This window comes from Aquarana catesbeiana, linkage group LG13, assembly GCF_042186555.1.
Source record: "Aquarana catesbeiana isolate 2022-GZ linkage group LG13, ASM4218655v1, whole genome shotgun sequence".
NCBI lineage: Eukaryota > Metazoa > Chordata > Amphibia > Anura > Ranidae > Aquarana > Aquarana catesbeiana.
In genome coordinates this window covers 216,362,563-216,388,556 of record NC_133336.1, presented here as the reverse complement: position 1 = coordinate 216,388,556, position 25,994 = coordinate 216,362,563, and the positions used below count along the sequence as shown (strand labels likewise).

General features: G+C 53.1%; 1 protein-coding gene across 1 annotated transcript in view; it reads right to left on the bottom strand.

The window, feature by feature from the left end:
- Nucleotides 1-5,276: 5,276 nt before the first annotated feature.
- Nucleotides 5,277-25,994, bottom strand: part of ADAM15 (ADAM metallopeptidase domain 15) — a 53,974-nt gene continuing 33,256 nt past the window's right edge. Inside the window, 24 exon segments of the mRNA XM_073608715.1 lie at nt 5,277-5,962; nt 6,434-6,555; nt 7,010-7,075; nt 7,350-7,427; nt 9,462-9,558; nt 9,659-9,800; nt 9,888-9,999; nt 12,108-12,185; nt 12,466-12,661; nt 14,377-14,485; nt 15,700-15,895; nt 16,115-16,207; nt 17,783-17,963; nt 18,314-18,396; nt 18,398-18,454; nt 21,626-21,651; nt 21,654-21,709; nt 23,377-23,428; nt 23,431-23,545; nt 24,553-24,624; nt 24,712-24,771; nt 24,862-25,105; nt 25,278-25,354; nt 25,481-25,559. Coding sequence (XP_073464816.1) covers nt 5,917-5,962; nt 6,434-6,555; nt 7,010-7,075; nt 7,350-7,427; nt 9,462-9,558; nt 9,659-9,800; nt 9,888-9,999; nt 12,108-12,185; nt 12,466-12,661; nt 14,377-14,485; nt 15,700-15,895; nt 16,115-16,207; nt 17,783-17,963; nt 18,314-18,396; nt 18,398-18,454; nt 21,626-21,651; nt 21,654-21,709; nt 23,377-23,428; nt 23,431-23,545; nt 24,553-24,624; nt 24,712-24,771; nt 24,862-25,105; nt 25,278-25,354; nt 25,481-25,559 — 2,437 coding nt within the window. The 3' untranslated portion in view covers nt 5,277-5,916.

Genomic DNA, 25,994 nt, shown 5'->3' with positions numbered 1-25,994 from the left:
CGGAGAAAGAAGACAAAATGTGGGAAATTTCAAGGGGTATGAATACTTTTTCAAGGCACTGTATCTCTTGACTTTTGTCACACTACATACTTTATTTGGAGAATGGGTAAGGGATACAATGTAACCCATACACATTCACATGGGGGGCAGGATCTGGGGGCTTCCGGATCCTATAAACCCCATGCCCACGGGCCCCCACAACCAGGATTGTGGGGAGGCCAGGCCTTCTCGTCCAACATCAGTGCCTGACCTCACAAATGCTCTTCTGGAAGAATGGTCAAACATTCCCATAGACACCCTCCTAAACCTTGTGGACGGCCTTCCCAGAAGAGTTGAAGTTGTTATAGCTGCAAAGGGCGGAGCCAAATCAATATTGAACCCTCCGGACTAAGACTGGGATGTCATTAAAGCTCATGCGTGTGTAAAGGCAGGCGTCCCAATACTTTTGACAATATTGTGTAGATTTGAGGATACGGTTGTAGCCGATGAGGTTGATCTGAGCAGCTTTGATCAATAATTACCCCCAACACGTCATTACCAAATTGCTGATCAATGGACCAGAGTGCCATCAGGGGGGCGGAGGGGGTGGGGGAACCGGTCCGACCGGTCTTCTTCCTGGACCTTCCCCGATACCGACCCTCCGACCGGTTTCTATGGCCGGGAACGAGAGGACCTCCGTCCCCATCCCCCGCTTCTGGGCAGAGCCATTCCTAACCAGCCACAATTCCCCACTCTGTACAGTGCTGCGGTATATGTCAGAGCTATATAACTGTATAATAATAGTGTGACTGTGGGGGGGGGGGGGGACATTAGAGTGTAAGCTCCTCTGGTACAGGCGGTGACTTGTATTGCTTGGAGTGGTCTGGGCATCTCACCTGCACGTGGCGGGGTCACCTGGGGTCCAGCCATGTCCCGGGGGAGGTCACCAATCAGGGAGCAGCAGACACAAGTACAGGACAGGTGAGATCACCTGGGGAGACGCCTATCTGATGGCCGGTACAAAGGGTGAGAGGACCACCCGGGCCCTGGAGACGGGTGGGGGGGGGGGGAGGGGGGGTGTGATAGGGAACTATCACTGGAGGAGATCTGACTTCAGGGAGGAATTCCATAGATGGCTCCACAGGAGACCTTCACATCTTATCTGTCTGCAGAACCTCTGATCCCCCCAATCCCAGGGACCCCCAACCCTTCTTCTGACACCACATAACCCCCCCCCCCCCATAATGACAACGTGAGAGAAGCTTGTTTGAAATCTTTGCAAATTTATTTTTAAAAAAAATCCCATGTACATACAAAAGTAAGTACACCCCTCAGTGACATTTGTGTAAATCTTTTCTTCTATCTTTTCATGTGACAACACTGAAGAAATGACACTTGTCTACAATGTAAAGTAGTGAGTGTACAGCTTGTATAACAGTGTAAATTTACTGTCCCCTCAAAATAACTCAACACACAGCCATTAATGTCTAAACCGCTGGCAACAAAAGTCAGTACACCCCTAAGTGAAAATCTCCAAATTGGGCCCAATTAGCCATTTTCCCTCCCCGGTGTCATGTGACTCGTTAGTGTTACAAGGTCTCAGGTGTGAATGGGGAGCAGGTGTGTTAAATTTGGTGTTATCGCTCTCACTCTCTCATACTGGTCACTGGAAGTACAACATGGCACCTCATGGCAAAGAACTCTCTGAGGATCTGATAAAAAGAATTGTTGCTCTACATAAAGATGGCCTAGGCTATAAGAAGATTGCCAAGACCCTGAAATTGATCTGCAGCACGGTGGCCAAGACCATACAGCGGTATAACAGGACAGGTTCCCCTCAGAACAGGCCTCGCCATGGTCCACCAAAGAAGTTGAGGTCACGTGCTCAGCGTCATATCCAGAGGTTGTCTTTGGGAAATAGACATATGAGTGCTGCCAGCATTGCTGCAGAGGTTGTAGGGGTGGGGGGGTCAGCCTGTCAGTGCTCAGACCATACGCCGCACACTGCATCAAATTGGTCTGCATGGCTGTCATCCCAGAAGGAAGCCTCTTCTAAAGATGATGTACAAGAAAGTCCACAAACAGTTTGCTGAAGACAAGCAGACTAAGGACATGGATTACTGGAACCATGTCCTGTGGTCTGATGAGACCAAGATAAACGTATTTGGTTCAGATGGTGACAAGCGTGTGTGGGGGCAACCAGGTGAGGAGGACAAAGACAAGTGTGTCTTGTCTACAGTCAAGCATGGTGGTGGGAGTGTCATGGTCTGGGGCTGCATGAGTGCTGCCGGCACTGGGGGGCTACAGATCATTGAGGGAACCATGAATGCCAACATGTACTGTGACATACTGAAGCAGAGCATGATCCCCTCCCTTCAGAGACTGGGCCGCAGGGCAGTATTCCAACATGATAACCACCCCAAACACACCTCCAAGACCACCACTGCCTTGCTAAAGAAGCTGAAGGTAAAGGTGATGGACTGGCCAAGCATGTCTCCAGACCTAAACCCTATTGATCATCTGTGGGACATCCTCAAATGGAAGGTGGAGGAGCGCAAGGTCTCTAACATCCACCAGCTCTGTGATGTCATCATGGAGGAGGGGAAGAGGACTCCAGTGACAACCTGTGAAGCTCTGGTGACCTCCATGCCCAAGAGGGTTAAGGCAGTGCTGGAAAATAATGGAGGCCACACAAAATATTGACACTTTGGGGCCAATTTGGAGATTTTCACTTAGGGGTGTACTGACTTTTGTTGCCAGCGGTTTAGACATTAATGGCTGTGTGTTGAGTTATTTTGAGGGGACAGCAAATTTACACTGTTATACAAGCTGTACACTCACTACTTTACATTGTAGACAAGTGTCATTTCTTCAGTGTTGTCACATGAAAAGATACAAGAAAAGATTTACACAAATGTGACTGAGGGGTGTACTTACTTTTGTCAGATACTGTAAGTATCACAGCCTTTGCTCAATACTTTGGTGAAGCTCCTTTGGCGCCAATTACAGCCTCAAGTCTTGTTGAATATGATGCTATAAGCTCAGCACTCCTATTTTTGGGCAGTTTCTCCCATTCTTCTTTGTAGGACCTCTCAAGCTCCATCAGGTTGGATGGGGAGTGACGGTGCACAGCCATGTTCAGATCTCTCCAGAGATGTTCAATCGGGTTCAAGTCTGGGCTCTGGCTGGGCCACTCCAGGACATTCACAGAGTTGTCCCGTAGTCACTCCTTTGTTATCTTGGCTGTGTGCTTAGGGTCGTTGTCCTGTTGGAAGATGAACCTTTGCCCCAGTCTGAGGTCCAGAGCGCTCTGGAGAAGATTTTCATCAAGGATGTCTCTGTACATTGCTGCATTCATCTTTCCCTCCATCCTGACTAGTCTCCTAGTTCCTGCCGCTGAAATACATCCCCACAGCATGATGCTGCCACCACCATGCTTCACTGTAGGGATGGTATTGGCCAGGTGATGAGCGGTGCCTACCTCCAGACATGACTCTTGCCATTCAGACCAAAGAGTTCAATCTTTGTATCATCAGACCAGAGAATTTTGGTTCTCATGGTCTGAGAGTCCTTCAGGTGCCTTTTACAGAGGAGTGGCTTCCATCTGGCCACTCTACCATACAGGCCTGATTGGTGGAGTGCTGCAGAGATGGTTGTTCTTCTGGAAGGTTCTCCTCTCTCCACAGAGAAACACTGGAGCTCTGTCAGAGTGACCATCGGGTTCTTGGTCACCTCCCTGACTAAGGCCCTTCTCCCCCGATCGCTCAGTTTGGCCGGGGGGGCCCGCTCTAGGAAGAGTCCTGGTGGTTCCAGACTTCTCCCATCTACAGATGATGGAGGCCACTGTGCTCATTGGGACCTTCAATACTGCAGAAATGTTTCTGTACCCCTCCCCCGATCTGTGCCTCCATACAATCCTGTCTCCGAGGTCTACAGACAGTTCCTTGGACTTCATGGCTTGGTTTGTGCTCTGACATGCACTGTTACCTGTGGGACCTTCTATAGACAGGTGTGTGCCTTTCCAAATCATGTCCAATCAACTGAATTTACCACAGGTGGACTCCAATCAAGTTGTAGAAACATCTCAAGGATGATCAGTGGAAACAGGCGGCACCTGAGCTCAATTCTGAGTGTCATGGGAGGAGCCTGTGATACTTATGGACATGGGAGGAGCCTGTGATACTTATGGACATGGGAGGAGCCTGTGATACTTATGGACATGGGAGGAGTCTCTGATACTTATGGACATGGGATGGGAGGAGTCTCTGATACTTATCTACATTGGAGGAGCCTGTGATACTTATGTACATGGGAGGAGCTTGTGATACTTATGTACATGGGAGGAGCCTGTGATACTCATGTATATGGGAGGAGTCTGTGATACTTATGTACAAGGGAGGAGCTTGTGATACTTATGTACATGGGAGGAGCCTGTGATACTCATGTATATGGGAGGAGTCTGTGATACTTATGTACAAGGGAGGAGCCTTGATACTTATGTACAAGGGAGGAGCCTGTGATGGGAGGAGTCTGATACTTATATACATGGGAGGAGCCTGTGATGGGAGGAGTCTGATACTTATGTACATGGGAGGAGCCTGTGATACTTATGTACATGGGAGGAGCCTGTGATACTTATGTACATGGGAGGTGTCTGTGATACTTATGTACATGGGATTTTTTATTTTTAATGAATTTGCAAAGATTTCACACAAACTTCTCTCTTACGTTGTCATTATGGGGGATTGTTTGTAGAATTTTGAGGAAAATAGTGAATTTAATCCATTTTGGAAGAAGGCTGTAACATAAAATGTGGAAAAAGTGAAGTGCTGTGAATACTTTCCGGACGCGCTGTAATTCATTGCTGAACAAACCCATCTGGTTTCGGGTGGGGTGGGGGGGAAGGGGTCGGGCCCTATGACAGGTTCTTGTTCCTCCTCACTTCCTGTCCCAGTGACACAGCCTCAACCTGACACACAAGGTGTCACCAGGAACAGGCAGTGACGGGCATCTCCTGCATGGAGACACCCAAGATTCCGACTCCATCTACAGCTAATGTTCTAGCTGGAGCTCCACTTTGGTTATACACACAGTAAGATTCTGATTGGACAGCGAGTTTTATATAAGATCAGCCCCGCCCACTTTACATCTGTTAGCAAAGTCTTGAAATGTACTGATGTTTAGAGATGGTTGCTCCCCCCCAATGTTTCGCTGTCATGGTAACACCTCCCACCCCCTGTGAACTGTCATGCTTATCCGTAGATTCACCCTCAATAATAAAAAGAAAGACACAAGGGGGCAGTCTGGGCACTTTAATCAGAATTGTGACATTGGCTGAGCTGTGAATTCAGGATGGTGTAATGGTGCCCTCTGCTGGCCACATGAAGAACAACAATTCAGGATGGTGTAATGGCGCCCTCTGCTGGCCACATGAAGAACAACAATTCAGGATGGTGTAATGGCGCCCTCTGCTGGCCACATGAAGAACAACAATTCAGGATGGTGTAATGGCGCCCTCTGCTGGCCAGGTCAGGAACAGCATCCTTCCATCATCAGTCATCATAGGTAACTTCTTCCTGAGATGCCACGGCAAAAAGACTCCGCCCACCCCCCCGTCTCCACCACTCAGCGCCGCCGTCATCATCATCATCATCCCCCCTCCCATTATTGCACTTGGCTGCGTCGCCCCGCCCTTCACACACTCAATATAAAAACACACGCAGACACGATCCGAATGAGATATGTACAGCTCAGCAGAAGTCCAGGAAAATTCGGGGGGCCCCACGAGTCCAGCTGGGGGGGTTCCGGGGATACAGTGCAGGGGGTGCGGAGACCCCAGTACTATGTACAGTATTCCAGTAGTCACTATACAGGGAGCAGCATCATCGTCACCGGAGTCAGGGGACCCGCCCACTCATGGGGAGCCTCAGGTCTCTCTTACACCCGGGGGGTCCATCCTGGGTACGGGGGAGGAGGAGCCTGCCTGGAGGAGGAGAGAGCAGAAAACCGCGTCACAAACAGCGAAAATTACTACGTACTCCACCCAGAAGAACAGGGATGGTGGGAACTCCTCATAATGGGCACAGCGGGTGTACAGACCCGGGAACTCAGCACAGGGATGGTGGGAACCCCTCATAATGGGCACAGCGGGTATACAGGGATGGTGGGAACCCCTCATAATGGGCACAGCGGGTGTACAGACCCAGGAACTCAGCACAGGGATGGTGAGAACCCCTCATAATGGGCACAGCGGGTGTACAGACCCGGGAACTCAGCACAGGGATGGTGGGAACCCCTCATAATGGGCACAGCGGGTGTACAGACCCAGGAACTCAGCACAGGGATGGTGGGAACCCCTCATAATGGGCACAGCGGGTATACAGGGATGGTGGGAACCCCTCATAATGGGAGCTCAGTCACTCTCTGGTGGTCGGGTTCCATTGGGCCGTCTTACCTTGACGGAAGTGCGATGATTCGCTCGGGATACCTTGGCACGCCAAGCAGGGGGTCCTGGCAGGGCTGGGTGGGCTTCGTCGGCAGCGGTTTCTTGGGAGGAGGAGGCGGCTTTGCAGCAACCTGCGGCGGCACAAATACAAATTAGAGAGGAATGTTGGGGGAAGGAGGGGGAGGGGTCATCGTATAACAGAGATGATGTCACCCCAATACTGAGAACAGACCATTCCATAAATCCAGGGCACCACCCACTTCCTAATCATGTGACAGCACGCGGCCCGCTTAGCTTCTCCCCTCACATCATCTCACTTCAGGGCTGCCAGAAAATAGATCAGACAAACCTGCTGGAGGAAGAGAAGGGTTACAACCCCTGGCAAGTCTTGATGGGGTTTGTCTCAATTGTTATCTGGCAGCTCAGAAGTGAGAGTTTAGTTCCAGGAGAAGGAAGGGGAGGAGCTAAGCAGGGGGCGTGTGCTCTTGACTCATTATCATAATGTTGGGTGACCTCACACAGACTGGTCTGACTCCCAGCAGTCGCACACAATGCCCGTCTAGAGCGTCCCCGGCGGCGGGTTACCTTGGCCTGTCGCGGGTCGGCGGGGAGAGGCCGGGTGGGCGCCGGAGGCCGTTCCTGAGGGTCAGCCTGGATGAAAAGAGCTTTGAGAATGATTGACAGCCGTGCAGGGGGAGGGGCAACGGCCCCCCCCTGGACACAGAGAGGGTTAATAAAAGGGGTGATTTATACACAAGGGGGGGAATATAAAGGCGGAAAGACATGCAGAGCCAGGAAAGGGGGGAGGGGAGCAATCGAATAGGAACTACAGGGGCCACACCACACCACGGGGTCACCAGGGAAGTGCCACCACCACACCAGCCACAGGGGGGCACCACACACCAGGAACAGCGCTGTACATTACCTGGCCGTGCCTCAGGACCGGGTCAGGCGGAAGAGGTTTGGAAGGCGGGTCGGGGCGATCGTAGCCCTCTATATCACACTGAGCAGGAGGAGCGCAGGAGAGGAGAGAGGGACCGGGGGGGGGGGGGGGGGGGGATGAGCAGCCAGGACAGAGGATGACAATGGAGGGGGGAGGACAAGGTGAGGAGAGGAGGAAATGAGAGAAGGGTAAGAGGAAAAGATGGAAAGGGAAGAGAGAGGAGAGGAAGGGAAGAGGAGAGGAAGGGAAGAGGAGAGGGGGAAGGAAGAGAAAAGGGGAGGAGAGGAGAAAGAAGGGAAGGTTAGGGGAGAAGAGAAGATAGAGAAGTGAAGGTAAGAAAGAGGAGAAGAGGGAAAGGAGGATGAAAGAGGAGAGGAAGAGAAGGAAAAGAGGGGAAGAGGGGAAGAGGAGAAGAAGAGAGGAGGGGAAGGGAGTTAAAAGGAAGGAAGGAAGGAAGGAAGGAAGGAAGGAAGGAAGGAAGACGAGAGGAAGAGGAGGGGAAGAGGAGAGGAGGAAAGGAGAGAAGGGGCGGAAAGGAGAGGAGGGGATGGGAAGCAAAGAGAAGGAAAGGAGACGAGGGGAAGAGCAGAGAAGGAAAGAAGAAGGAGGTGCGAAATGGAAGTGGGGAGGAGAGAAGAGGTTGGGAGGAAAAGGGAGGGAGAGATGAGTTAAGAAGGGAAGAGGAGAAAAGGGAGAAAAGAGAGGGAAGGAAGGAAGGAAGAAGAGAGGGGAGGAGAAGAAAATAGGAAGGTTAGATGAGAGGAGGACAGGGGATAGTAGAGGTGTGAATGTAGGCAAAAGTAGAGCAGGGAAAAAGAGAGGAGGAAAGGAGAGAAGAAGGGAAGAGGAGGAGAGGAAAGGAGAGGAGCGGAGGGGAAGGGAAGAGGAGGGGGGGAGGGAGGCGAAGGGAAGAGGGGAAGAGAAGAGGAGAGGGAGGGAAGGAGAGGGGAAGGGAAGAGGAGAGGGAGAGGGAGAGAGAGAGAGAGAGAGAGAGAGAGAGGGAGGGAGGGAGGGAGGGAGGGAGAAGGAGAAGGAGAAGAGGAGAGGGAGAGAAGAAGAAGAAGGAGGAGAAGGAGAAGGAGAGGAGGGAGAAGAAGGAGAAGGAGAAGAGGAGAGGGAGAGAAGAGGAGAGGAGAGGGAGAGAAGGAGAAGGGGAGAGGGAGAGAAGGAGAAGGGGAGAGGGAGAGAAGGAGAAGGGGAGAGGGAGAGAAGGAGAAGGGGAGAGGGAGAGAAGGAGAAGGGGAGAGGGAGAAGGAATGGAAAGGAAGAAGGAGAGGAGAGGAGAGGAGAGGAGGAAACAAGAGGAGAGGAGTGGAGGGGAAGGGAAGAAGGGAAGAGGGGAAAAGGGAGGGGAGGAGAAGAGAGGAAAGAAGGGAAGGTTAGAGAGGAAAAGGGGAGGGAAGAGGGCAAAAGGGAAGAGGAGAGGGAGGGAAGAGGGCAAAAGGGAAGAGGAGAGGGAGGGAAGGAGAGGAGCGGAAGGGAAGGGAAGAGGGGAAAGGGGAGGAGAGGAAAGAAGGGAAGGTTAGAGAGGAGGGGTTGGGGGTAGTAGAGGGGAGGAGAGAAGGGTGCACAGATGATAGAAGATAGGGGAGGGGAGAAGAGAAGAAAGAGATGGTGATTGGTTAGTTTTGGGTTAATCCAGTTGGAAGTCACATACAGAAGATGAGGAGGCCGGGCTCTCGGTATGGAGGCTCTCAGGTATGGCGGCGACACACCTGAAACCTATGACAGCCAATCACAGAGCAGCTTTCTACAGCCTGGACTGGGCAGATCGCATATTTACAGCCATGTCTCTGCTCCACCCATAACGCCAGCCAATAAGATTTCACATCTTTGTATTATTCCTCTTCGTGCTCCGCCTTCCTTCTGAATAGTAGAGTTGTTAGTGGAGTGACTGAGAAGGAAATGGTGGAAAATTTCTGATGCCGGGCCGGGCCACTGCAGGGTGTCCAGCACAGAACATTTGTCGGACAGAAGCCCCGCCCATCCTCAGGTTTGGGGGCGGGTATAGCCAGCGGAGCCAATGAGAGCTCAGCACTTTCACAGCGATGGACACCCAGCGAATCACAGGAGCCATTTTTTTTTTTTGCTCACCTGGTTTCTGGCAGACATGACCTGCAGCTCGGTACTCTGAGTCCAGTGGGGCGGAGGAGGGCGCTGTGGGCGGAGCTGGCTGCGGGTCTCCGTCACTCTGTAACGAGAGAGAGGAGGGAAGAAGTGAATACATCTTATATCCAGCGGACGTCAGGCGCCTATTTTAGGGCGGAGCTCCCAGGAAAGCGGTAACAGACCGATATTGGCACTTGCTGCTGTTGCTGAAGATGCCAGAGATCATCCTCTGCAGAGAGCCGCGTTTCATGTAGCAGAAGACGACCAGGACGATGAAGACGATGAGGACGACGATGGAGGTGGTGATGAATATGGTGCTGCTCCCTGTATGAAGCAATAAGGGAACACGTTAGGCGGCACAGAACTGCAGCAAAGAACAGGCGTCACAAAGCGACAACGCCGCATACTGACCGCGCTTCAGAGCCATCGGACCGCTATCAACGCTGCCGCCATCTCCATACTTGACGCAGTCCGGAGGAGCCCAACCGCGCTCACAGTGACAATTGCTGTTACTATTACACACCTAGAGGGGGCAGAACAGAGACACGAGACAAACAGTGAGAGCGGGAGACATGGGCAGACAGACGTCAAGGAACATGGAGAAGAGGACAGACAGACGTCAAGGAACAGATAGAGAAGAGGACAGACAGATATCAAGGAACAGATAGAGGAGGACAGACAGACGTCAAGGAACAGATAGAGAAGAGGACAGACAGACGTCAAGGAACAGATAGAGATCAAGGAACAGATAGAGAAAAGGACAGACAGACGTCAAGGAACAGATAGAGAAGAGGACAGACATCAAGGAACAGATAGAGGAGGACAGACATCAAGGAACAGATAGAGAAAAGGACAGACAGACGTCAAGGAACAGATAGAGGAGGAGGACAGACAGACGTCAAGGAACAGATAGGAGGACAGACAGACGTCAAGGAACAGATAGAGAAGAGGACAGACAGACGAGGACAGACAGACGTCAAGGAACAGATAGAGAAGAGGACAGACAGACATCAAGGAACAGATAGAGATCAAGGAACAGATAGAGAAAAGGACAGACAGACGTCAAGGAACAGATAGAGAAGAGGACAGACAGACGTCAAGGAACAGATAGAGGAGGACAGACAGACATCAAGGAACAGATAGAGGAGGACAGACAGACGTCAAGGAACAGGGAGAAGAGGACAGACAGACGTCAAGGAACAGATAGAGAAGAGGACAGACAGATATCAAGGAACAGATAGATAGGAGGACAGACAGACGTCAAGGAACAGATAGATAGGAGGACAGACAGACGTCAAGGAACAGATAGAGGACAGACAGACGTCAAGGAACAGGGAGAAGAGGACAGACAGACGTCAAGGAACAGATAGAGATCAAGGAACAGATAGAGAAAAGGACAGACAGACGTCAAGGAACAGATAGAGAAAAGGACAGACAGACGTCAAGGAACAGATAGAGAAGAGGACAGACAGACGTCAAGGAACAGGGAGAAGAGGACAGACAGACGTCAAGGAACAGATAGAGAAGAGGACAGACATCAAGGAACAGATAGAGGAGGACAGACATCAAGGAACAGATAGAGGAGGACAGACATCAAGGAACAGATAGAGAAAAGGACAGACAGACGTCAAGGAACAGATAGAGGAGGAGGACAGACAGACGTCAAGGAACAGATAGAGAAGAGGACAGACAGACGTCAAGGAACAGGGAGAAGAGGACAGACAGACGTCAAGGAACAGATAGAGAAGAGGACAGACATCAAGGAACAGATAGAGGAGGACAGACATCAAGGAACAGATAGAGGAGGACAGACAGACGTCAAGGAACAGATAGAGGAGGACAGACAGACGTCAAGGAACAGATAGAGGAGGAGGACAGACAGACATCAAGGAACAGATAGGAGGACAGACAGACGTCAAGGAACAGATAGAGGAGGACAGACAGACGTCAAGGAACAGATAGAGGAGGACAGACAGACGTCAAGGAACAGATAGAGGAGGAGGACAGACAGACATCAAGGAACAGATAGAGAAGAGGACAGACAGACGTCAAGGAACAGATAGAGGAGGACAGACGTCAAGGAACAGATAGAGGACAGACAGACGTCAAGGAACAGATAGAGGACAGACAGACGTCAAGGAACAGATAGAGAAGAGGACAGACAGACGTCAAGGAACAGATAGAGGAGGACAGACAGACGTCAAGGAACAGATAGAGAAGAGGACAGACAGACATCAAGGAACAGATAGAGGAGGACAGACAGACGTCAAGGAACAGATAGAGGAGGACAGACAGACGTCAAGGAACAGATAGAGGAGGACAGACAGACGTCAAGGAACAGATAGAGGAGGACAGACAGACGTCAAGGAACAGATAGAGAAGAGGACAGACAGACATCAAGGAACAGATAGAGGAGGACAGACAGACGTCAAGGAACAGATAGAGAAGAGGACAGACAGACGTCAAGGAACAGATAGAGGAGGACAGACGGACATAACAGAAGTAGAGGAGTGAATCCAGAGACAGACAGATGGACAGAAGGGACCAGAAGGACAGACATGGAGCCGGATTGGGTCACATGATTCCAGGTATAATGGGAATATACAGGACAGATCCCCTCCCCCTCCTCACCCCGCGTCCGCTGCATTTGCTCTGGCAGGTGAACGCCTTCAGAACCGCGATGTCCTGACACTGCTGGTCCATGCAGACCTGTAAGAAGACGATGGGGGTCAGTCCCTGGTGTGAGGGGACTGGACAGTGTGACTAAAACAGCCGGACGTCCAACAATCCCCACCCCCACTATGATGGGCCATACAGGATCACCCCACAAAGTGATAACCATCCCTAGTCGCCCATTTTGGGATTGTCTGCACACACTTCCATCCAATCTCATAGATACAATCAGATTGGACAGTGTGTGGGCCCCTCAGTGCTGGAATAACACGGTATCTTACCATCAATCGTCAGGACTTTTACAGGCCACACCCACCTTTCCGGGACCGCACACTGTCCCCGTCTTCACCAGGACCGGATCCCAGATATCCTCACCGAGGTTGAAGTTGGTGCCGCGGCAGGAGACCTCTGACCCGTTGACGGTGACCTTCACAGTAACGGATTTGGCTCCGGAACCCACAAGGGGCTGATTGTTCCCACCCTGACACTGGATGGTGCCGCAAAGAGCGTTCCTGCAAGACAGAGGTCAGGTGAGGACCATCAGGGACCGCCCACCCGTCATAGGTGATGCTTGGAGATCTCCCTGCCCCTCAATTCCCAGTTGGGTTCCCACCCATCTTGGGGTCTTACATTCTCCATAATATAAATGAAAAAAATCCAGGGTGGTGGGAACCCCTTTATAATGGGGATGGAAGGTGGTGGGAACCCCTTTATAATGGGGGTGGAAGGTGGTGGGAACCCCTTTATAATGGGGGTGGAAGGTGGTGGGAACCCCTTTATAATGGGGGTGGAAGGTGGTGGGAACCCCTTTATAATGGGGGTGGAAGGTGGTGGGAGCTCCTTTATAATGGGGGTGGAAGGTGGTGGGAACCCCTTTATAATGGGGGTGGAAGGTGGTGGGAACCCCTTTATAATGGGGGGGGGGTGGAAGGTGGTGGGAACCCCTTTATAATGGGGGTGGAAGGTGGTGGAAGCTCCTTTATAATGGGGGTGGAAGGTGGTGGGAACTCCTTTATAATGGGGGTGGTGGGAACCCCTTTATAATGGGGGTGGAAGGTGGTGGGAACTCCTTTATAATGGGGGTGGTGGGAACCCCTTTATAATGGGGATGGAAGGTGGTGGGAACCCCTTTATAATGGGGGTGGAAGGTGGTGGGAACCCCTTTATAATGGGGGTGGAAGGTGGTGGGAACCCCTTTATAATGGGGGTGGAAGGTGGTGGGAACCCCTTTATAATGGGGATGGAAGGTGGTGGGAACCCCTTTATAATGGGGATGGAAGGTGGTGGGAACCCTTTTATAATGGGGGTGGAAGGTGGTGGGAACCCCTTTATAATGGGGGTGGAAGGTGGTGGGAGCTCCTTTATAATGGGGGTGGAAGGTGGTGGGAACCCCTTTATAATGGGGGTGGAAGGTGGTGGGAACCCCTTTATAATGGGGGTGGAAGGTGGTGGGAACCCCTTTATAATGGGGGGGGGGTGGTGGGAACTCCTTTATAATGGGGGTGGAAGGTGGTGGGAACCCCTTTATAATGGGGGTGGAAGGTGGTGGGAACCCCTTTATAATGGGGGTGGAAGGTGGTGGGAGCTCCTTTATAATGGGGGTGGAAGGTGGTGGGAACCCCTTTATAATGGGGGTGGAAGGTGGTGGGAACCCCTTTATAATGGGGGGGGGGGGGGTGGAAGGTGGTGGGAACCCCTTTATAATGGGGGTGGAAGGTGGTGGAAGCTCCTTTATAATGGGGGTGGAAGGTGGTGGGAACTCCTTTATAATGGGGGTGGTGGGAACCCCTTTATAATGGGGGTAGAAGGTGGTGGGAACTCCTTTATAATGGGGGTGGTGGGAACCCCTTTATAATGGGGGTGGAAGGTGGTGGGAACCCCTTTATAATGGGGGTGGAAGGTGGTGGGAACCCCTTTATAATGGGGGTGGAAGGTGGTGGGAACCCCTTTATAATGGGGGTGGAAGGTGGTGGGAACTCCTTTATAATGGGGGTGGAAGGTGGTGGGAACCCCTTTATAATGGGGGTGGAAGGTGGTGGGAACCCCTTTATAATGGGGGTGGAAGGTGGTGGGAACTCCTTTATAATGGGGGTGGAAGGTGGTGGGAACCCCTTTATAATGGGGGTGGAAGGTGGTGGGAACTCCTTTATAATGGGGGTGGAAACCTATTTATAAGGGGGGTGGAAGGTGGGCGGAGCTGGGAACTCTGGCCTAGGGGTGTACATACCTCGGAGAACAGGGCAGGTAAGTGCCATTGAGTCTCCGTCCGCAGCTGCCAAACCGGTCCCCCCTCATGTTCACCTTCCTGAAGCAAGCCTCAGGGGCCGGAGAGGACCCTGCAAAATAAAAGGGGGTGCAATTTAATTGGTTGCTCCGTTCACATGTGTCCAGGTCCCGGGTTCTTCAACAGGAACTCCAACTGGTTTGATGTAGCTTTGGGTGGAGGGGGTTAGATCCTCTGTGAGGTGTTTATTGCTCTCCAAGATTCCCCTCCCACACTGGGGACACACAAAGAGCAGTACTGTTTTTCCATCTGGGGGCCCCCTCCTCACCAAGGGCCCCACACATACTGACACTAGTTCACCTCCCTGTATAGGTAGAGGGTGGATGTTGTGCCCCTTCTGTGTCCTCCCATCTGGGAACCCCAATTTTCACCTTCCTGTATCCTGCCACTTGAGGGACCCCTTCTCACCTGGGTCCCATATCCTTGTATGCTCCCATTTGGGGGCACCTGGACCCCACACGCTTTGACATTGGTTCTCCTCCATGTGTGCATCCCTCAGAAGGTGAGTGTGTCCCTCCTGGGGGCCCCATAAGCTCTGACGCCAGTTCCCCTCCCTCCAAAAGGTGCCCCTTTTCTGAGTCCTACCACCTTGAGGGCCCCCTCCTCACCTGGACTCTACAAGCTCCTGTAAGGATCCCTCAGAAGGTAAGTGTGCCCCTCTCAGGTCCTCACACCTGTGGGCCCCATAAGCTCCGATGCTAGTTCTCCTCCCTCTGAAGGTGCCCCTTTTCTGCGTCCTACCACATGAGGGCTCCCTCCTCACATGGTTTGTCTCCATGTGTGCATCACTAACATCCTGTACCTTCCCAACCTGGGGGCCCCCCCATTTTTACCTGGGCTCCACAAGCTCTGACCCTGGCTTCACATACTCTACTTCACCTCCATTTGTGTATCCTTCAGAAGGTTATTGTGCCCCTCCCGGGCCCTCTCACCTGCGGGCCCCATGAGCTCTGACGCTAGTTCTCATCCCTCTGAAGGAGAATGTGCCCCTTTTCTGAGTCCTGCCACCTGGAAGACCCCCTCCTCACCTGGGCTCTAAAGCTCTGACCCTGGTTCTCCTCCCTCCACCTGGAAGACCCCCTCCTCGCCTGGGCTCTAAAGCTCTGACCCTGGTTCTCCTCCCTCCGAAGTTGAATGCGCCCCCTTTCTGTGCCCCCCCGCTCAGGGGCTCGCCTGGACTTCACATGCTCTAGCTCCCCGTGTTCATCCCTCAGAAGGTGAGTGTGCCCCTCCCAGGTCCACCCACCTGGGAGCCCCCCTCCTCACCTGGGCCCCACACGCTCTGACACTGGCTCTGCAGAGTTCGGCACTCTCCCCCGTAGCAGTGGGCCTGTCCTCGGGCGCAGGTCTCCCCGTCTTGCAGGTAGGTGTTGGCGGGGCAGTGGGGCGAGGCCCCGGTGCAGTATTCGGGTAGGTCACAGTCCCCGAGGGGCTCCCGGCACAGGGTCCCCGCTGGATTTATCTGAAGAGAGAGGAGAAACAGGTGAAGGAAAACGAGGCCAGGCTGCGCTCCTCCATCGGGGCTCAAATTCTTCCGTTTTTACATTTTGGGGGGTAAGTTTTCCTCAGACTTGGGGAAGAGGAGTCATCGAAGGTGGAGGAGGTTTCCTCTTCGGTCAATGCGGGACTCTTTACCGGAGAAGTCACCATAGCTGGGACTGACCACAGAGGGAGCACTTACCTTACACTGCTCACAGCACAGTCCGTCCGAGGCGCACTCGGCTCCGGCCACCAACTGGCAGGTGGAGGCGTTGCAGCAAGGGTCCGCGCACTCCTGCAGGTAGACAGTGGGGGGAACAGTGAGGGGGGAACAGAAGAAGAACACCATACACAGCAGAACTCAACTGGGGCATCATAATGTACTAGGGTTGGGAAGACATTGGGTGAGAGGCACTGGATCTGCGGTGCTCATGAATGGCCAGAGGTGGGCTGAAGGGGCGGCCGCCTTGGGAGCTTTAACAGGAAGGAGGCCCAAGGGGTGGGCAGGAGGGGAGGCTGCCTTTGGAGCTTTAAACAGGAAAGAGGCCCAATAGGTGAGCAGAAGGGACAGGCGCCTTGGGAGCTTTAACAGAAAGGAGGCCCAAGGGGTGGGCAGGAGGGACAGTAGCCTTGGGAGCTTTAACAGGAAGGAGGCCCAAGGGGTGGGCAGGAGGGGCGGTCGCCTTGGGAGCTTTAACAGAAAGGAGGCCCAAGGGGTGGGTAGGAGGGGCGGGAGCCTTGGGAGCTTTAACAGGAAGGAGGCCCAAGGGGTGGGCAGAGGGGATAGGCGCCTTGGGAGCTTTAACAGGGAGGAGGCCCAAGGGGTGGGCAGGAGGGATGGCCGCCTTGGGAGCTTTAACAGGAAGGAGGCCCAAGGGGTGGGCAGAGGGGGTAGGCGCATTGGGAGCTTTAACAGGAAGGAGGCCCAAAGGGTGGACAGGTGGGGCGACCGCCTTGGGAGCTTTAAAAGGAAGGAGGCCCAAGGGGTGGGCAGAAGGGACAGGTGCCTTGAAAGCTTAAACAGAAAAGAGGCCAAAGGGGTTGTCATAAGGGGTGGCCCCCTTTGGAGCTTTAACAGAAAGGAGGGGCATAAGTGGTGGCCACCTTGGGAGCTTTAACAAGGAAGCCCAAGGGGTGGGCAGAAGTGACAGGCACCTTGGAAGCTTTAACAGGAAGGGGGACCTAAGTGGTGGCCACCTTGGGAGCTTTAACAGGAAGGAGGCCCAAAGGGTGGGCAGAAGGGGCAGCCACCTTGGGAGCTTAACCAGGAAGGTGGCCCAAGGGGTGGACAGAAGGGGCCATCCCCTTTAGAGCTTTAATGGGAAGGAGGAACATAAGGGGCGGCCACCTGGGGAGCTTTACCAGGAAGGTAGCCCAAGGGGTGTGCAGGAAGGGCGGCCACCTTGGGAGCTTTACCAGGAAGGTGGCCCAAGGGGTGGACAGAAGGGGTCGTCCCCTTTAGAGCTTCAATGGGAAGGAGGAACATAAGGGGCGGCCACCTGGGGAGCTTTACCAGGAAGGTGGCCCAAGGGGTGTGCAGGAAGGGCGGCCACCTTGGGAGCTTTACTAGAAAGGTGGCCCAAGGGGTGGGCAGAAGGGGCGATCCCCTTTTGAGCATTAACAGAAAAGAGGGGCATAAGGGGTGGGTAGAAGGGACGTGCTTCTGCCCTGATAAAGAGGTTCAGCCTGGTCCCTGAAACGCGTCGGGTGGCTGTAGCTTCAAGGAGCGAATCTGGAGACGGTGAGAAGAGAGGAATAATGATGTCCCAGCCTCTACAGGAAGGATTCTTTATGGTAAGAGGCGTTGGGTTGGGGACTGTAGGACATGCGGGGCTCGGTGTGATTTCGGGGAGCGATTAGCGAGTCTCACCTGTGTCAGGCCGCAGTCGCATTGCTCGCCTTTCTCCACCACCAGATTTCCGCACTGCGCCTTCCCAAACACGCTGGACGGGGCGGGGACATTGAAGAGACACTTCCCCCCTCCTTCTCTGAAGATGGCGGCCAACTCCATCCGACTGCAGCTACTGAACTCCAACCCCGGGCATGTACCTACCGTACACAGAGACCATGTATGACCTCAGCTGTCCACAGGTGTCACAGTCCAGTCCCGGGGTCCCCCCCTCGCGTGTCACAGTCCCGGGGCCCACCCCCCCCGTGTCTCAGTCCCGGGGCCCACCCCCCCCCCCCCCCCGTGTCTCAGTCCGTCCCGGGCCCCCCCCCCCCCCGTGTCTCAGTCCCGTCCCGTCCCGGGCCCCCCCCCCCCGTGTCTCAGTCCCGTCCCGTCCCCGTCCCGGGCCCCCCCCCCCGCGTGTCTCAGTCCCGTCCCGGACCCCCCCCCCCCGCGTGTCACAGCCCTGTCCTGCAGTGGGCTCTATTCTGGGTCACCACTCACCCGGCTTTGGTCCCCTGCTCCATGATCCATTGTTTCCCGGTGCTGGGTTGGCCGCACTTCTCATCCGCTGTAATGTGGTTCAGACCCAGATTGGTGGCCCAGTTGGTGCGCCACGGTGGAGGCCACGGCCAGGATAGAGACCGAGTGATCCTGTGTGGGGGAGGGGAGGAAAGGCGCCAAAAAATAAATACGATTTCAGTAATAATTATAAAGAAAAAAAAAAAAAAGTATACAGTGCCTTGAAAAAGTATTCATACCCCTTGAAATGTCCCACATTTTGTTACAACCAAAAAACGTAAATGTATTTTATTGGGATTTTATGTGATAGACCAACACAAAGTGTCACATAATTGTGAAGTGGAAGGAAAATGATAAATTATACAAATAAATATGTGAAAAGTGTGGGGGAGGGCATTTGTATGGCGCCCCCCCGGAGTCAATACTTTGTAGAACCCCCTTTCTCTGCAATTACAGCTGCAAGTCTTTTTGGGGACGTCACAGTGAAGACCCCCTCAGAATGACGCCACCGGTGACGACCCCCTCAGAATGACGCCACGGTGACGACCCCCTCAGAATGACGCCACAGAGAAGACCTCCTCAGAATGACGCCACGGTGAAGACCCCCTCAGAATGACGCCCACAGAGAAGACCTCCTCAGAATGACGCCACGGTGATGACCCCCTCAGAATGACGCCACAGAGGAAGACCCCCTCAGAATGACGCCACAGAGAAGACCCCCTCAGAATGACGCCACAGAGAAGACCCCCTCAGAATGGAGGGCACAGAGAAGACCCCTCAGAATGAGGTCACACGAGAAGACCCCTCAGAATGAGGACACAGAGAGGCCCTCAGAATGGAGGGCACAGAGAAGACCCTCAGAATGAGGTCACAGAGAAGACCCCTCAGAATGAGGACACAGAGAGGACCCTCAGAATATCCTCTCCGGGGAGGAGAACGTTTGCAGAAACCTGGAATAAATATAATCTGTGCACTTTGTGCAGAAGGTTGCAGAGATCTGAGGTGGCCACTAGGTGGCGCAGAAGGACGCCACGGTGACGACCCCTCAGAAGGACGCCACGGTGACCACCCCCTCAGAAGGACGCCACGGTGACCACCCCCTCAGAGACGACGCCACGGTGACCACCCCCTCAGAGACGACGCCACGGTGACCACCCCCTCAGAGACGACGCCACGGTGACCACCCCCTCAGAGACGACGCCACGGGTGACACCCCCTCAGAGACGACGCCACGGTGACCACCCCCTCAGAGACGACGCCACGGTGACCACCCCCTCAGAGACGACGCCACGGTGACCACCCCCTCAGAGACGACGCCACGGTGACCACCCCCTCAGAGACGACGCCACGGTGACCACCCCCTCAGAGACGACGCCACGGTGACCACCCCCTCAGAGACGACGCCACGGTGACCACCCCCTCAGAGACGACGCCACGGTGGACCACCCCCTCAGAGACGACGCCACGGTGACCACCCCACCTCAGAGACGACGCCACGGTGACCACCCCCTCAGAGACGACGCACGGTGACCACCCCCTCAGAGACGACGCCACGGTGACCACCCCCTCAGAGACGACGCCACGGTGACCACCCCCTCAGAGACGACGCCACGGTGACCACCCCCTCAGAGACGACGCCACGGTGACCACCCCCTCAGAGACGACGCCACGGTGACCACCCCCTCAGAGACGACGCCACGGTGACCACCCCCTCAGAGACGACGCCACGGTGACCACCCCCTCAGAGACGACGCCACGGTGACCACCCCCTCAGAAGGACGCCACGGTGACCACCCAGACGCCGTCAGAAGGACGCCAAGGTGACCACCCTCTCAGAAGGACGCCACGGTGACCACCCCCTCAGAAGGATGCCACGGTGACCACCCCCTCAGGACGTCACGGTGACGACCCCCTCAGAATGGAGGTCACAGAGAAGACCCTCAGAATGGAGGTCACAAAGAAGACCCCTCAGAATGAGGACACAGTGAAGACCCCCTCAGAATGACGTCACGGAGAAGAACCCCTCAGAATGACGCCACGGTGAAGACCCCTCAGAATGACGCCACGGTGAAGACCCCCTTAGAATGGAGGTCACAAAGAAGACCCCTCAGAATGAGGACACAGTGAAGACCCCCTCAGAATGAGGTCACGGTGAAGACCCCCTCAGAATGAGGTCACGGTGAAGACCCCCTCAGAATATCCTCTCCGGGGGAGGAGAACGTTTGGCAGAAACCTGGAATAAATATAATCTGTGCACTTTGTGCAGAAGGTTGCAGAGATCTGAGGTGGCCACTAGGTGGAGCAGAATGAGGTCACGGTGAAGACCCCCTCAGAATTAGGTCACGGTGAAGACCCCCTCAGAATGAGGTCACAGAGAAGACCCCTCAGAATATCCTCTCTGGGGGAGGAGAACGTTCGGCAGAAACCTGGAATAAATATAAACATAATCTGAGGCATTTTGTGTAGAAGGTTGCAGAGATCTGAGGTGGCCACCAGGTGGCGCTGAAGCCCAGGAATACACAAGGCTCATTGAATGCTGGGCAGAAACACGGCGGGGCCCCCAGGGGCCTATCAGGGTGGAATGTCGTCCCGGTTTATTTTTTACCTGATATAAATAGTCCCCAATCTAAACAGTGTGTGAAATATGTGAGTTTATCTGAGGATCCGGGGGAGAGGCCACTGATCTGACTGACCTGAGAGAGGCCGCTGTGAGCTGCACTGTCCATCACCCCCCCATCACCCACCATCACCTCCCCATCACTCCCCCGTCACTGTCCCACATCCCTGAACATTCATGCTGGGTCCCCTTCCGATCATCACTGGGTCTCTGTACTTCCCTATGCAATGCAGGCAGATCGTGGCTGGTGGGAGGGGCCAGCAAGGGGTGCTAGGATGTTTTCAGGAAGCCATATGCAGCACTCGCTGGCCCCTCCCACCAGCCACGATCTGCCTGCATTGCATAGAGAAGCACAGAGACTCCTCCCCAGAGCCCTCAGTCCGGATGCAAGTGGGAGGAGTTATGCAAATATTAAAATTCCTGATTGGTGTGGCTGTCAGTCTGGAGGAGTGGGTGGTCCTAGGCAGGATATTTGCATAGGTAACGCCCCCCCACGTGTGATGCTGAGCCTCCATGATTGACAGAACTGAAATCCAATGAATGAAAAGGGGCGGGGCCAGGGACAGTCAAGCTGGGGAGGAAAGAGCTAAATGATACTAGACGTCCTCCGTCCAGGAAAGGAGGCGGGGCTCTATCTGGTTGGCTGCAGCTTCTATCACACATGGCCTTGGAGAGACATCACTCACCATGCTGACCCCTCCGGAGCGATCGCTGTACAGATGGAGCCCACAGTCGCCATTCCCGCCGCCGAGCCCGCAAATGTCACCCCGCTGGAAGGAAGAGATCAGAGTCATGTGACACATACACAGTATATATATTATATATCATTTCCTCATTCAGCAGGCTTCTCATTGTGCTTCTGGGTGGATTCCGGTCATGTGACCTCCCTGAGAACTACAGGGGGCGGGCTGGAACCTGAGAACACACCCACTGCGCTTTCAATGTTTACATTCCAGTCCTTTGAGACAGAGGGGATACTCCGCTGGGGGGGCCACTATCCACTGACACCAACGACTGGGGGGCCACTATCCCACTGACACCAATGATTGGGGGGGGGCCACTATCCCACTGACACCAATGATTGGGGGGGGGCCACTATCCACTGACACCAATGATTGGGGGGGGCCACTATCCCACTGACACCAATGATTGGGGGGGCCACTATCCCACTGACACCAATGATTGGGGGGGGGCACTATCCCACTGACACCAATGACTGGGGGGCCACTATCCCACTGACACCAATGATTGGGGGGGCCACTATCCCACTGACACCAACGACTGGGGGGGGGGCCACTATCCCACTGACACCAACGACTGGGGGGGGGGGCCACTATCCCACTGACACCAACGACTGGGGGGGGGGCCACTATCCCACTGACACCAACGACTGGGGGGGGGCCACTATCCCACTGACACCAATGATTGGGGGGCCACTATCCCACTGACACCAATGATTGGGGGGGGGCCACTATCCACTGACACCAATGATTGGGGGGGGGGCACTATCCCACTGACACAATGATGGGGGGGGGGGCACTATCCCACTGACACCAATGATTGGGGGGGGGGCACTATCCCACTGACACCAATGATTGGGGGGGGGGCACTATCCCACTGACACCAATGATTGGGGGGGGGGGGCACTATCCACTGACACCAATGATTGGGGGGGCCACTATCCCACTGACACCAACGACTGGGGGGGGGGCCACTATCCCACTGACACCAATGATTGGGGGGGGGGGGCACTATCCCACTGACACCAATGATTGGGGGGGGGCACTATCTCACTGACACCAATGATTGGGGGAGGCACTATCCCACTGACACCAATGACTAGGGGGCCACTATCCCACTGACACCAATGATTGGGGGGGGCCGCTATCCCACTGACACCAATGACTGGGGGGCCACTATCCCACTGACACCAATGATTGGGGGGGGCACTATCTCACTGACACCAATGATTGGGGGAGGCCACTATCCACTGACACCAATGATTGGGGGGGGCACTATCCAACTGACCACCAATGATTGGGGGGCCACTATCCAACTGACCACCAATGATTGGGGGGCCACAATCCGACTGACCACCAATGATTGGGGGGCCACTATCCGACTGACCACCAATGATTGGGGGGCCACTATCCCACTGACGCCAATAATTGGAGGGCTATTCTCTGGGGTCCACTATCCACTGACACCAATGATTGGGGGGCTAGTCTCTGGGGGCCACTATCCACTGACACCAATGATTGGGGGCTAGTCTCTGGGGCCACTATCACATAAATGATTGGAGGGTCGAAGGTCATGGTTCTAAAAGGTAGAAGGCCGCCCACTTATAGACTCCGCCTCCTGGGGCCAAATCCGCACAGTCGGTTACACGTCTACACCGCACGTCAATGGACACGTATCCAGCGGGGTGACCACTCACGTGAGGAGCTGAGCGTTGTCATGGGGGATTCGGGGGAGGAGCTCCTTCTCCTCCAGGACAGGAAACGGTTCAGGGTCTCCGCCGGGTTCAAACTGACCGAAATCCGATCCTTCTGACTCCAGACCTCCACCCCGACCAGGACCACCCGAATATTCAACGTCCGGAAAAACTGGAGGAGTGCGAGGGGTGAATAAAATAAGGGGGACCCGTTTAAAATCAAATAAAATAACAAACAAATAAATAATATGTAATAAATAAATAAAAATTATAAATAAACAAATAAAAAAAAAAAAACAAAAACACACATAAACAAAATTAAATACAAGATAAAAAAAGGATCACTTTATATAAACAGGATAATAAGGGTACAATAAATAAAACAAAAAAAATAAATAAATATCAACAATCAAAATAAATAAAAAAAAATTGTAAATAACAAATTAAAAATAAGAAAATAAATAAATAGAATAAATAAAATAAAAAAAATAGCTAAGTAAAGGATCACTTAATCTACAAATTAGGAAATTATATTATAAAGTGTTCCTAGAAAAAAAAAAAAATCTAAATATCAATTTTAAAATAAGTAAAGAACACTAAAAAATGAAAATAAGTAAATAATATTAAATATAATAAAATACATAAGAGATAAGAAAAAGGGACACTTTATTAACAAAATACATATATTTTTATTTTGAAGAGGCACAAGCTTGTCTTCCTCAGGATTATTATCTTCCTCATATTATTAATATATATTAAAACACAGTAAATAAAAAAATAATTTAAAAAGAAGGTTGCTTTACATACAAAACAAGGAAATAAAATAAGGCTCTTTATTTAAAATAAGTAATTATATATTAAAAAAAAAAAAAAAAAGGGTGATTTATATACAAACGAGGAATAAGGAAAGAAAAAAAAAAAAAAAAAAAAAAAAAAAAACACCACACACACACACTTTTAAAAACTAATAGTAAATAATAATTAATTATTATAAATAATAAAAAAAAAAAAAAATAAAAAAAAAAAAAAAAAGAGAAAAATGTGGTAAGTCTACATAGAAAGGTGGAAACATTTGAACACAAAGTACAGATGCCCCCTCCCCCACCCATCGATCCCCTATGTTATTCAGCTATAGAAGGCGATTGAACCCTGAATAATAAAATGATGGCGGTGACTTACGGCGTCCATCCTGTTGGCGATCTCCAGGCTCCGGCTGTGAAGGGTTGCCAGGTCTCGGTGATACAACTCGTACTGCGAAGATGGAAGAGAAGGTAAGTACAGGGGGGGGGGAGGGGGCGAGGCCGTCATAAGACGCAGCCAACGCAAGACCACACCCACCTCGCTATTATCAGCCACCAACACCAGCTCCACGTACTTCGTCTCACCGGTCCTGCCCCCCTGGAAGACACACAAAGGGGGAGGGTGGATGAGATTTCCAATGAAATCTGAGTCTGGGGTTCCCGGCTCCGCCCTCCTCTCTGCACTCACCTGATTGGAGGATCCACCTGCTGGGGCGGTGGGTGCCGGTTCCTCTTGGCCGGGTTGGGGGTCTCCCATACTTAGCAGCATCCTCCCAGTCTTGTGATTGGTAGATGTCCCGGGGGGCGTGTCCTGCGTCTCACAAGTGATGTTCCGATGGTCACTGATTGGTCGGAGTAGGTGCTTAAAGGACGGATCCCCCGGGACCGGCTCAATGCTGTACTGCTGCTCCGCCTCCACAATGACCACACCCCTGCAATATGGACACCAGAAAGGGAGGGGGGGGGGCGTCACAAAGTCGCCCTACACATGCGATCTGTCATTTATTATTATTACTTCATGTCTGGAGAGTGGGAGTGGCCCTCAGGTGGGCGGAGTCCTGTCCTGTACATTGTTAGTATGAAACGCGTCAGTGATGTCCTTACCTGAGTCCAGAGCACAGGCTGAGGCTGCTCCAGGGCCCGCTGTGTCCCGCCAGCCGTCCCTGATAATGGCAGCTCACCTGTAAGAAGAGGAGAGTGGGGACAATGAGGAATGGAGGTGACGTGACGAAACGCACGCGGCGGGCCAATCCGAGGCGGATCACACCAGCGTGGCCCGTTTCCCTCCCCCCCCCCCCTCGCCTTACCCGCTGAGGGCGGTTCTCCGTCACACGGGTCCCATCCGGGAGGTAGAAGGATAACGTGTGGAAGTCCGGCGTCAGGTGTCTGAAAAAAGAAGGGGGGCGGGGGGGGGGAAGGCGGAGTTATAGATTATTCCAGCCAATAAAATGAGAATCGCGAAATGCAAGCATCCACCATATCCTACAGGGACCCGACACCCTGACAAACAATGCGCCTCCACCCGTCCTCTGCACTACAGGATGGAAGTTCTGATCCCCAGAAGGAGCGGACACACCCGGGAGGGAAAACCCAACCCTGCCGAATATTTCCATTTATAAATGTTTGTGTAAAGTATATTATTAGAAGGGGGTATTATCCTACCTGTACAGGGGTACTGAGGGATGGGGGGTATCCTATGAGGAGGGGGTATTATCCTCCCTGCATAGGTGTGCAGGGGGATGGGGTGTATATAGGGGGGGGATGGGAGTATATGGGGGGTGTATATAGAAGTGGGGGGGATAATGATCGTCTCTCCTGCAG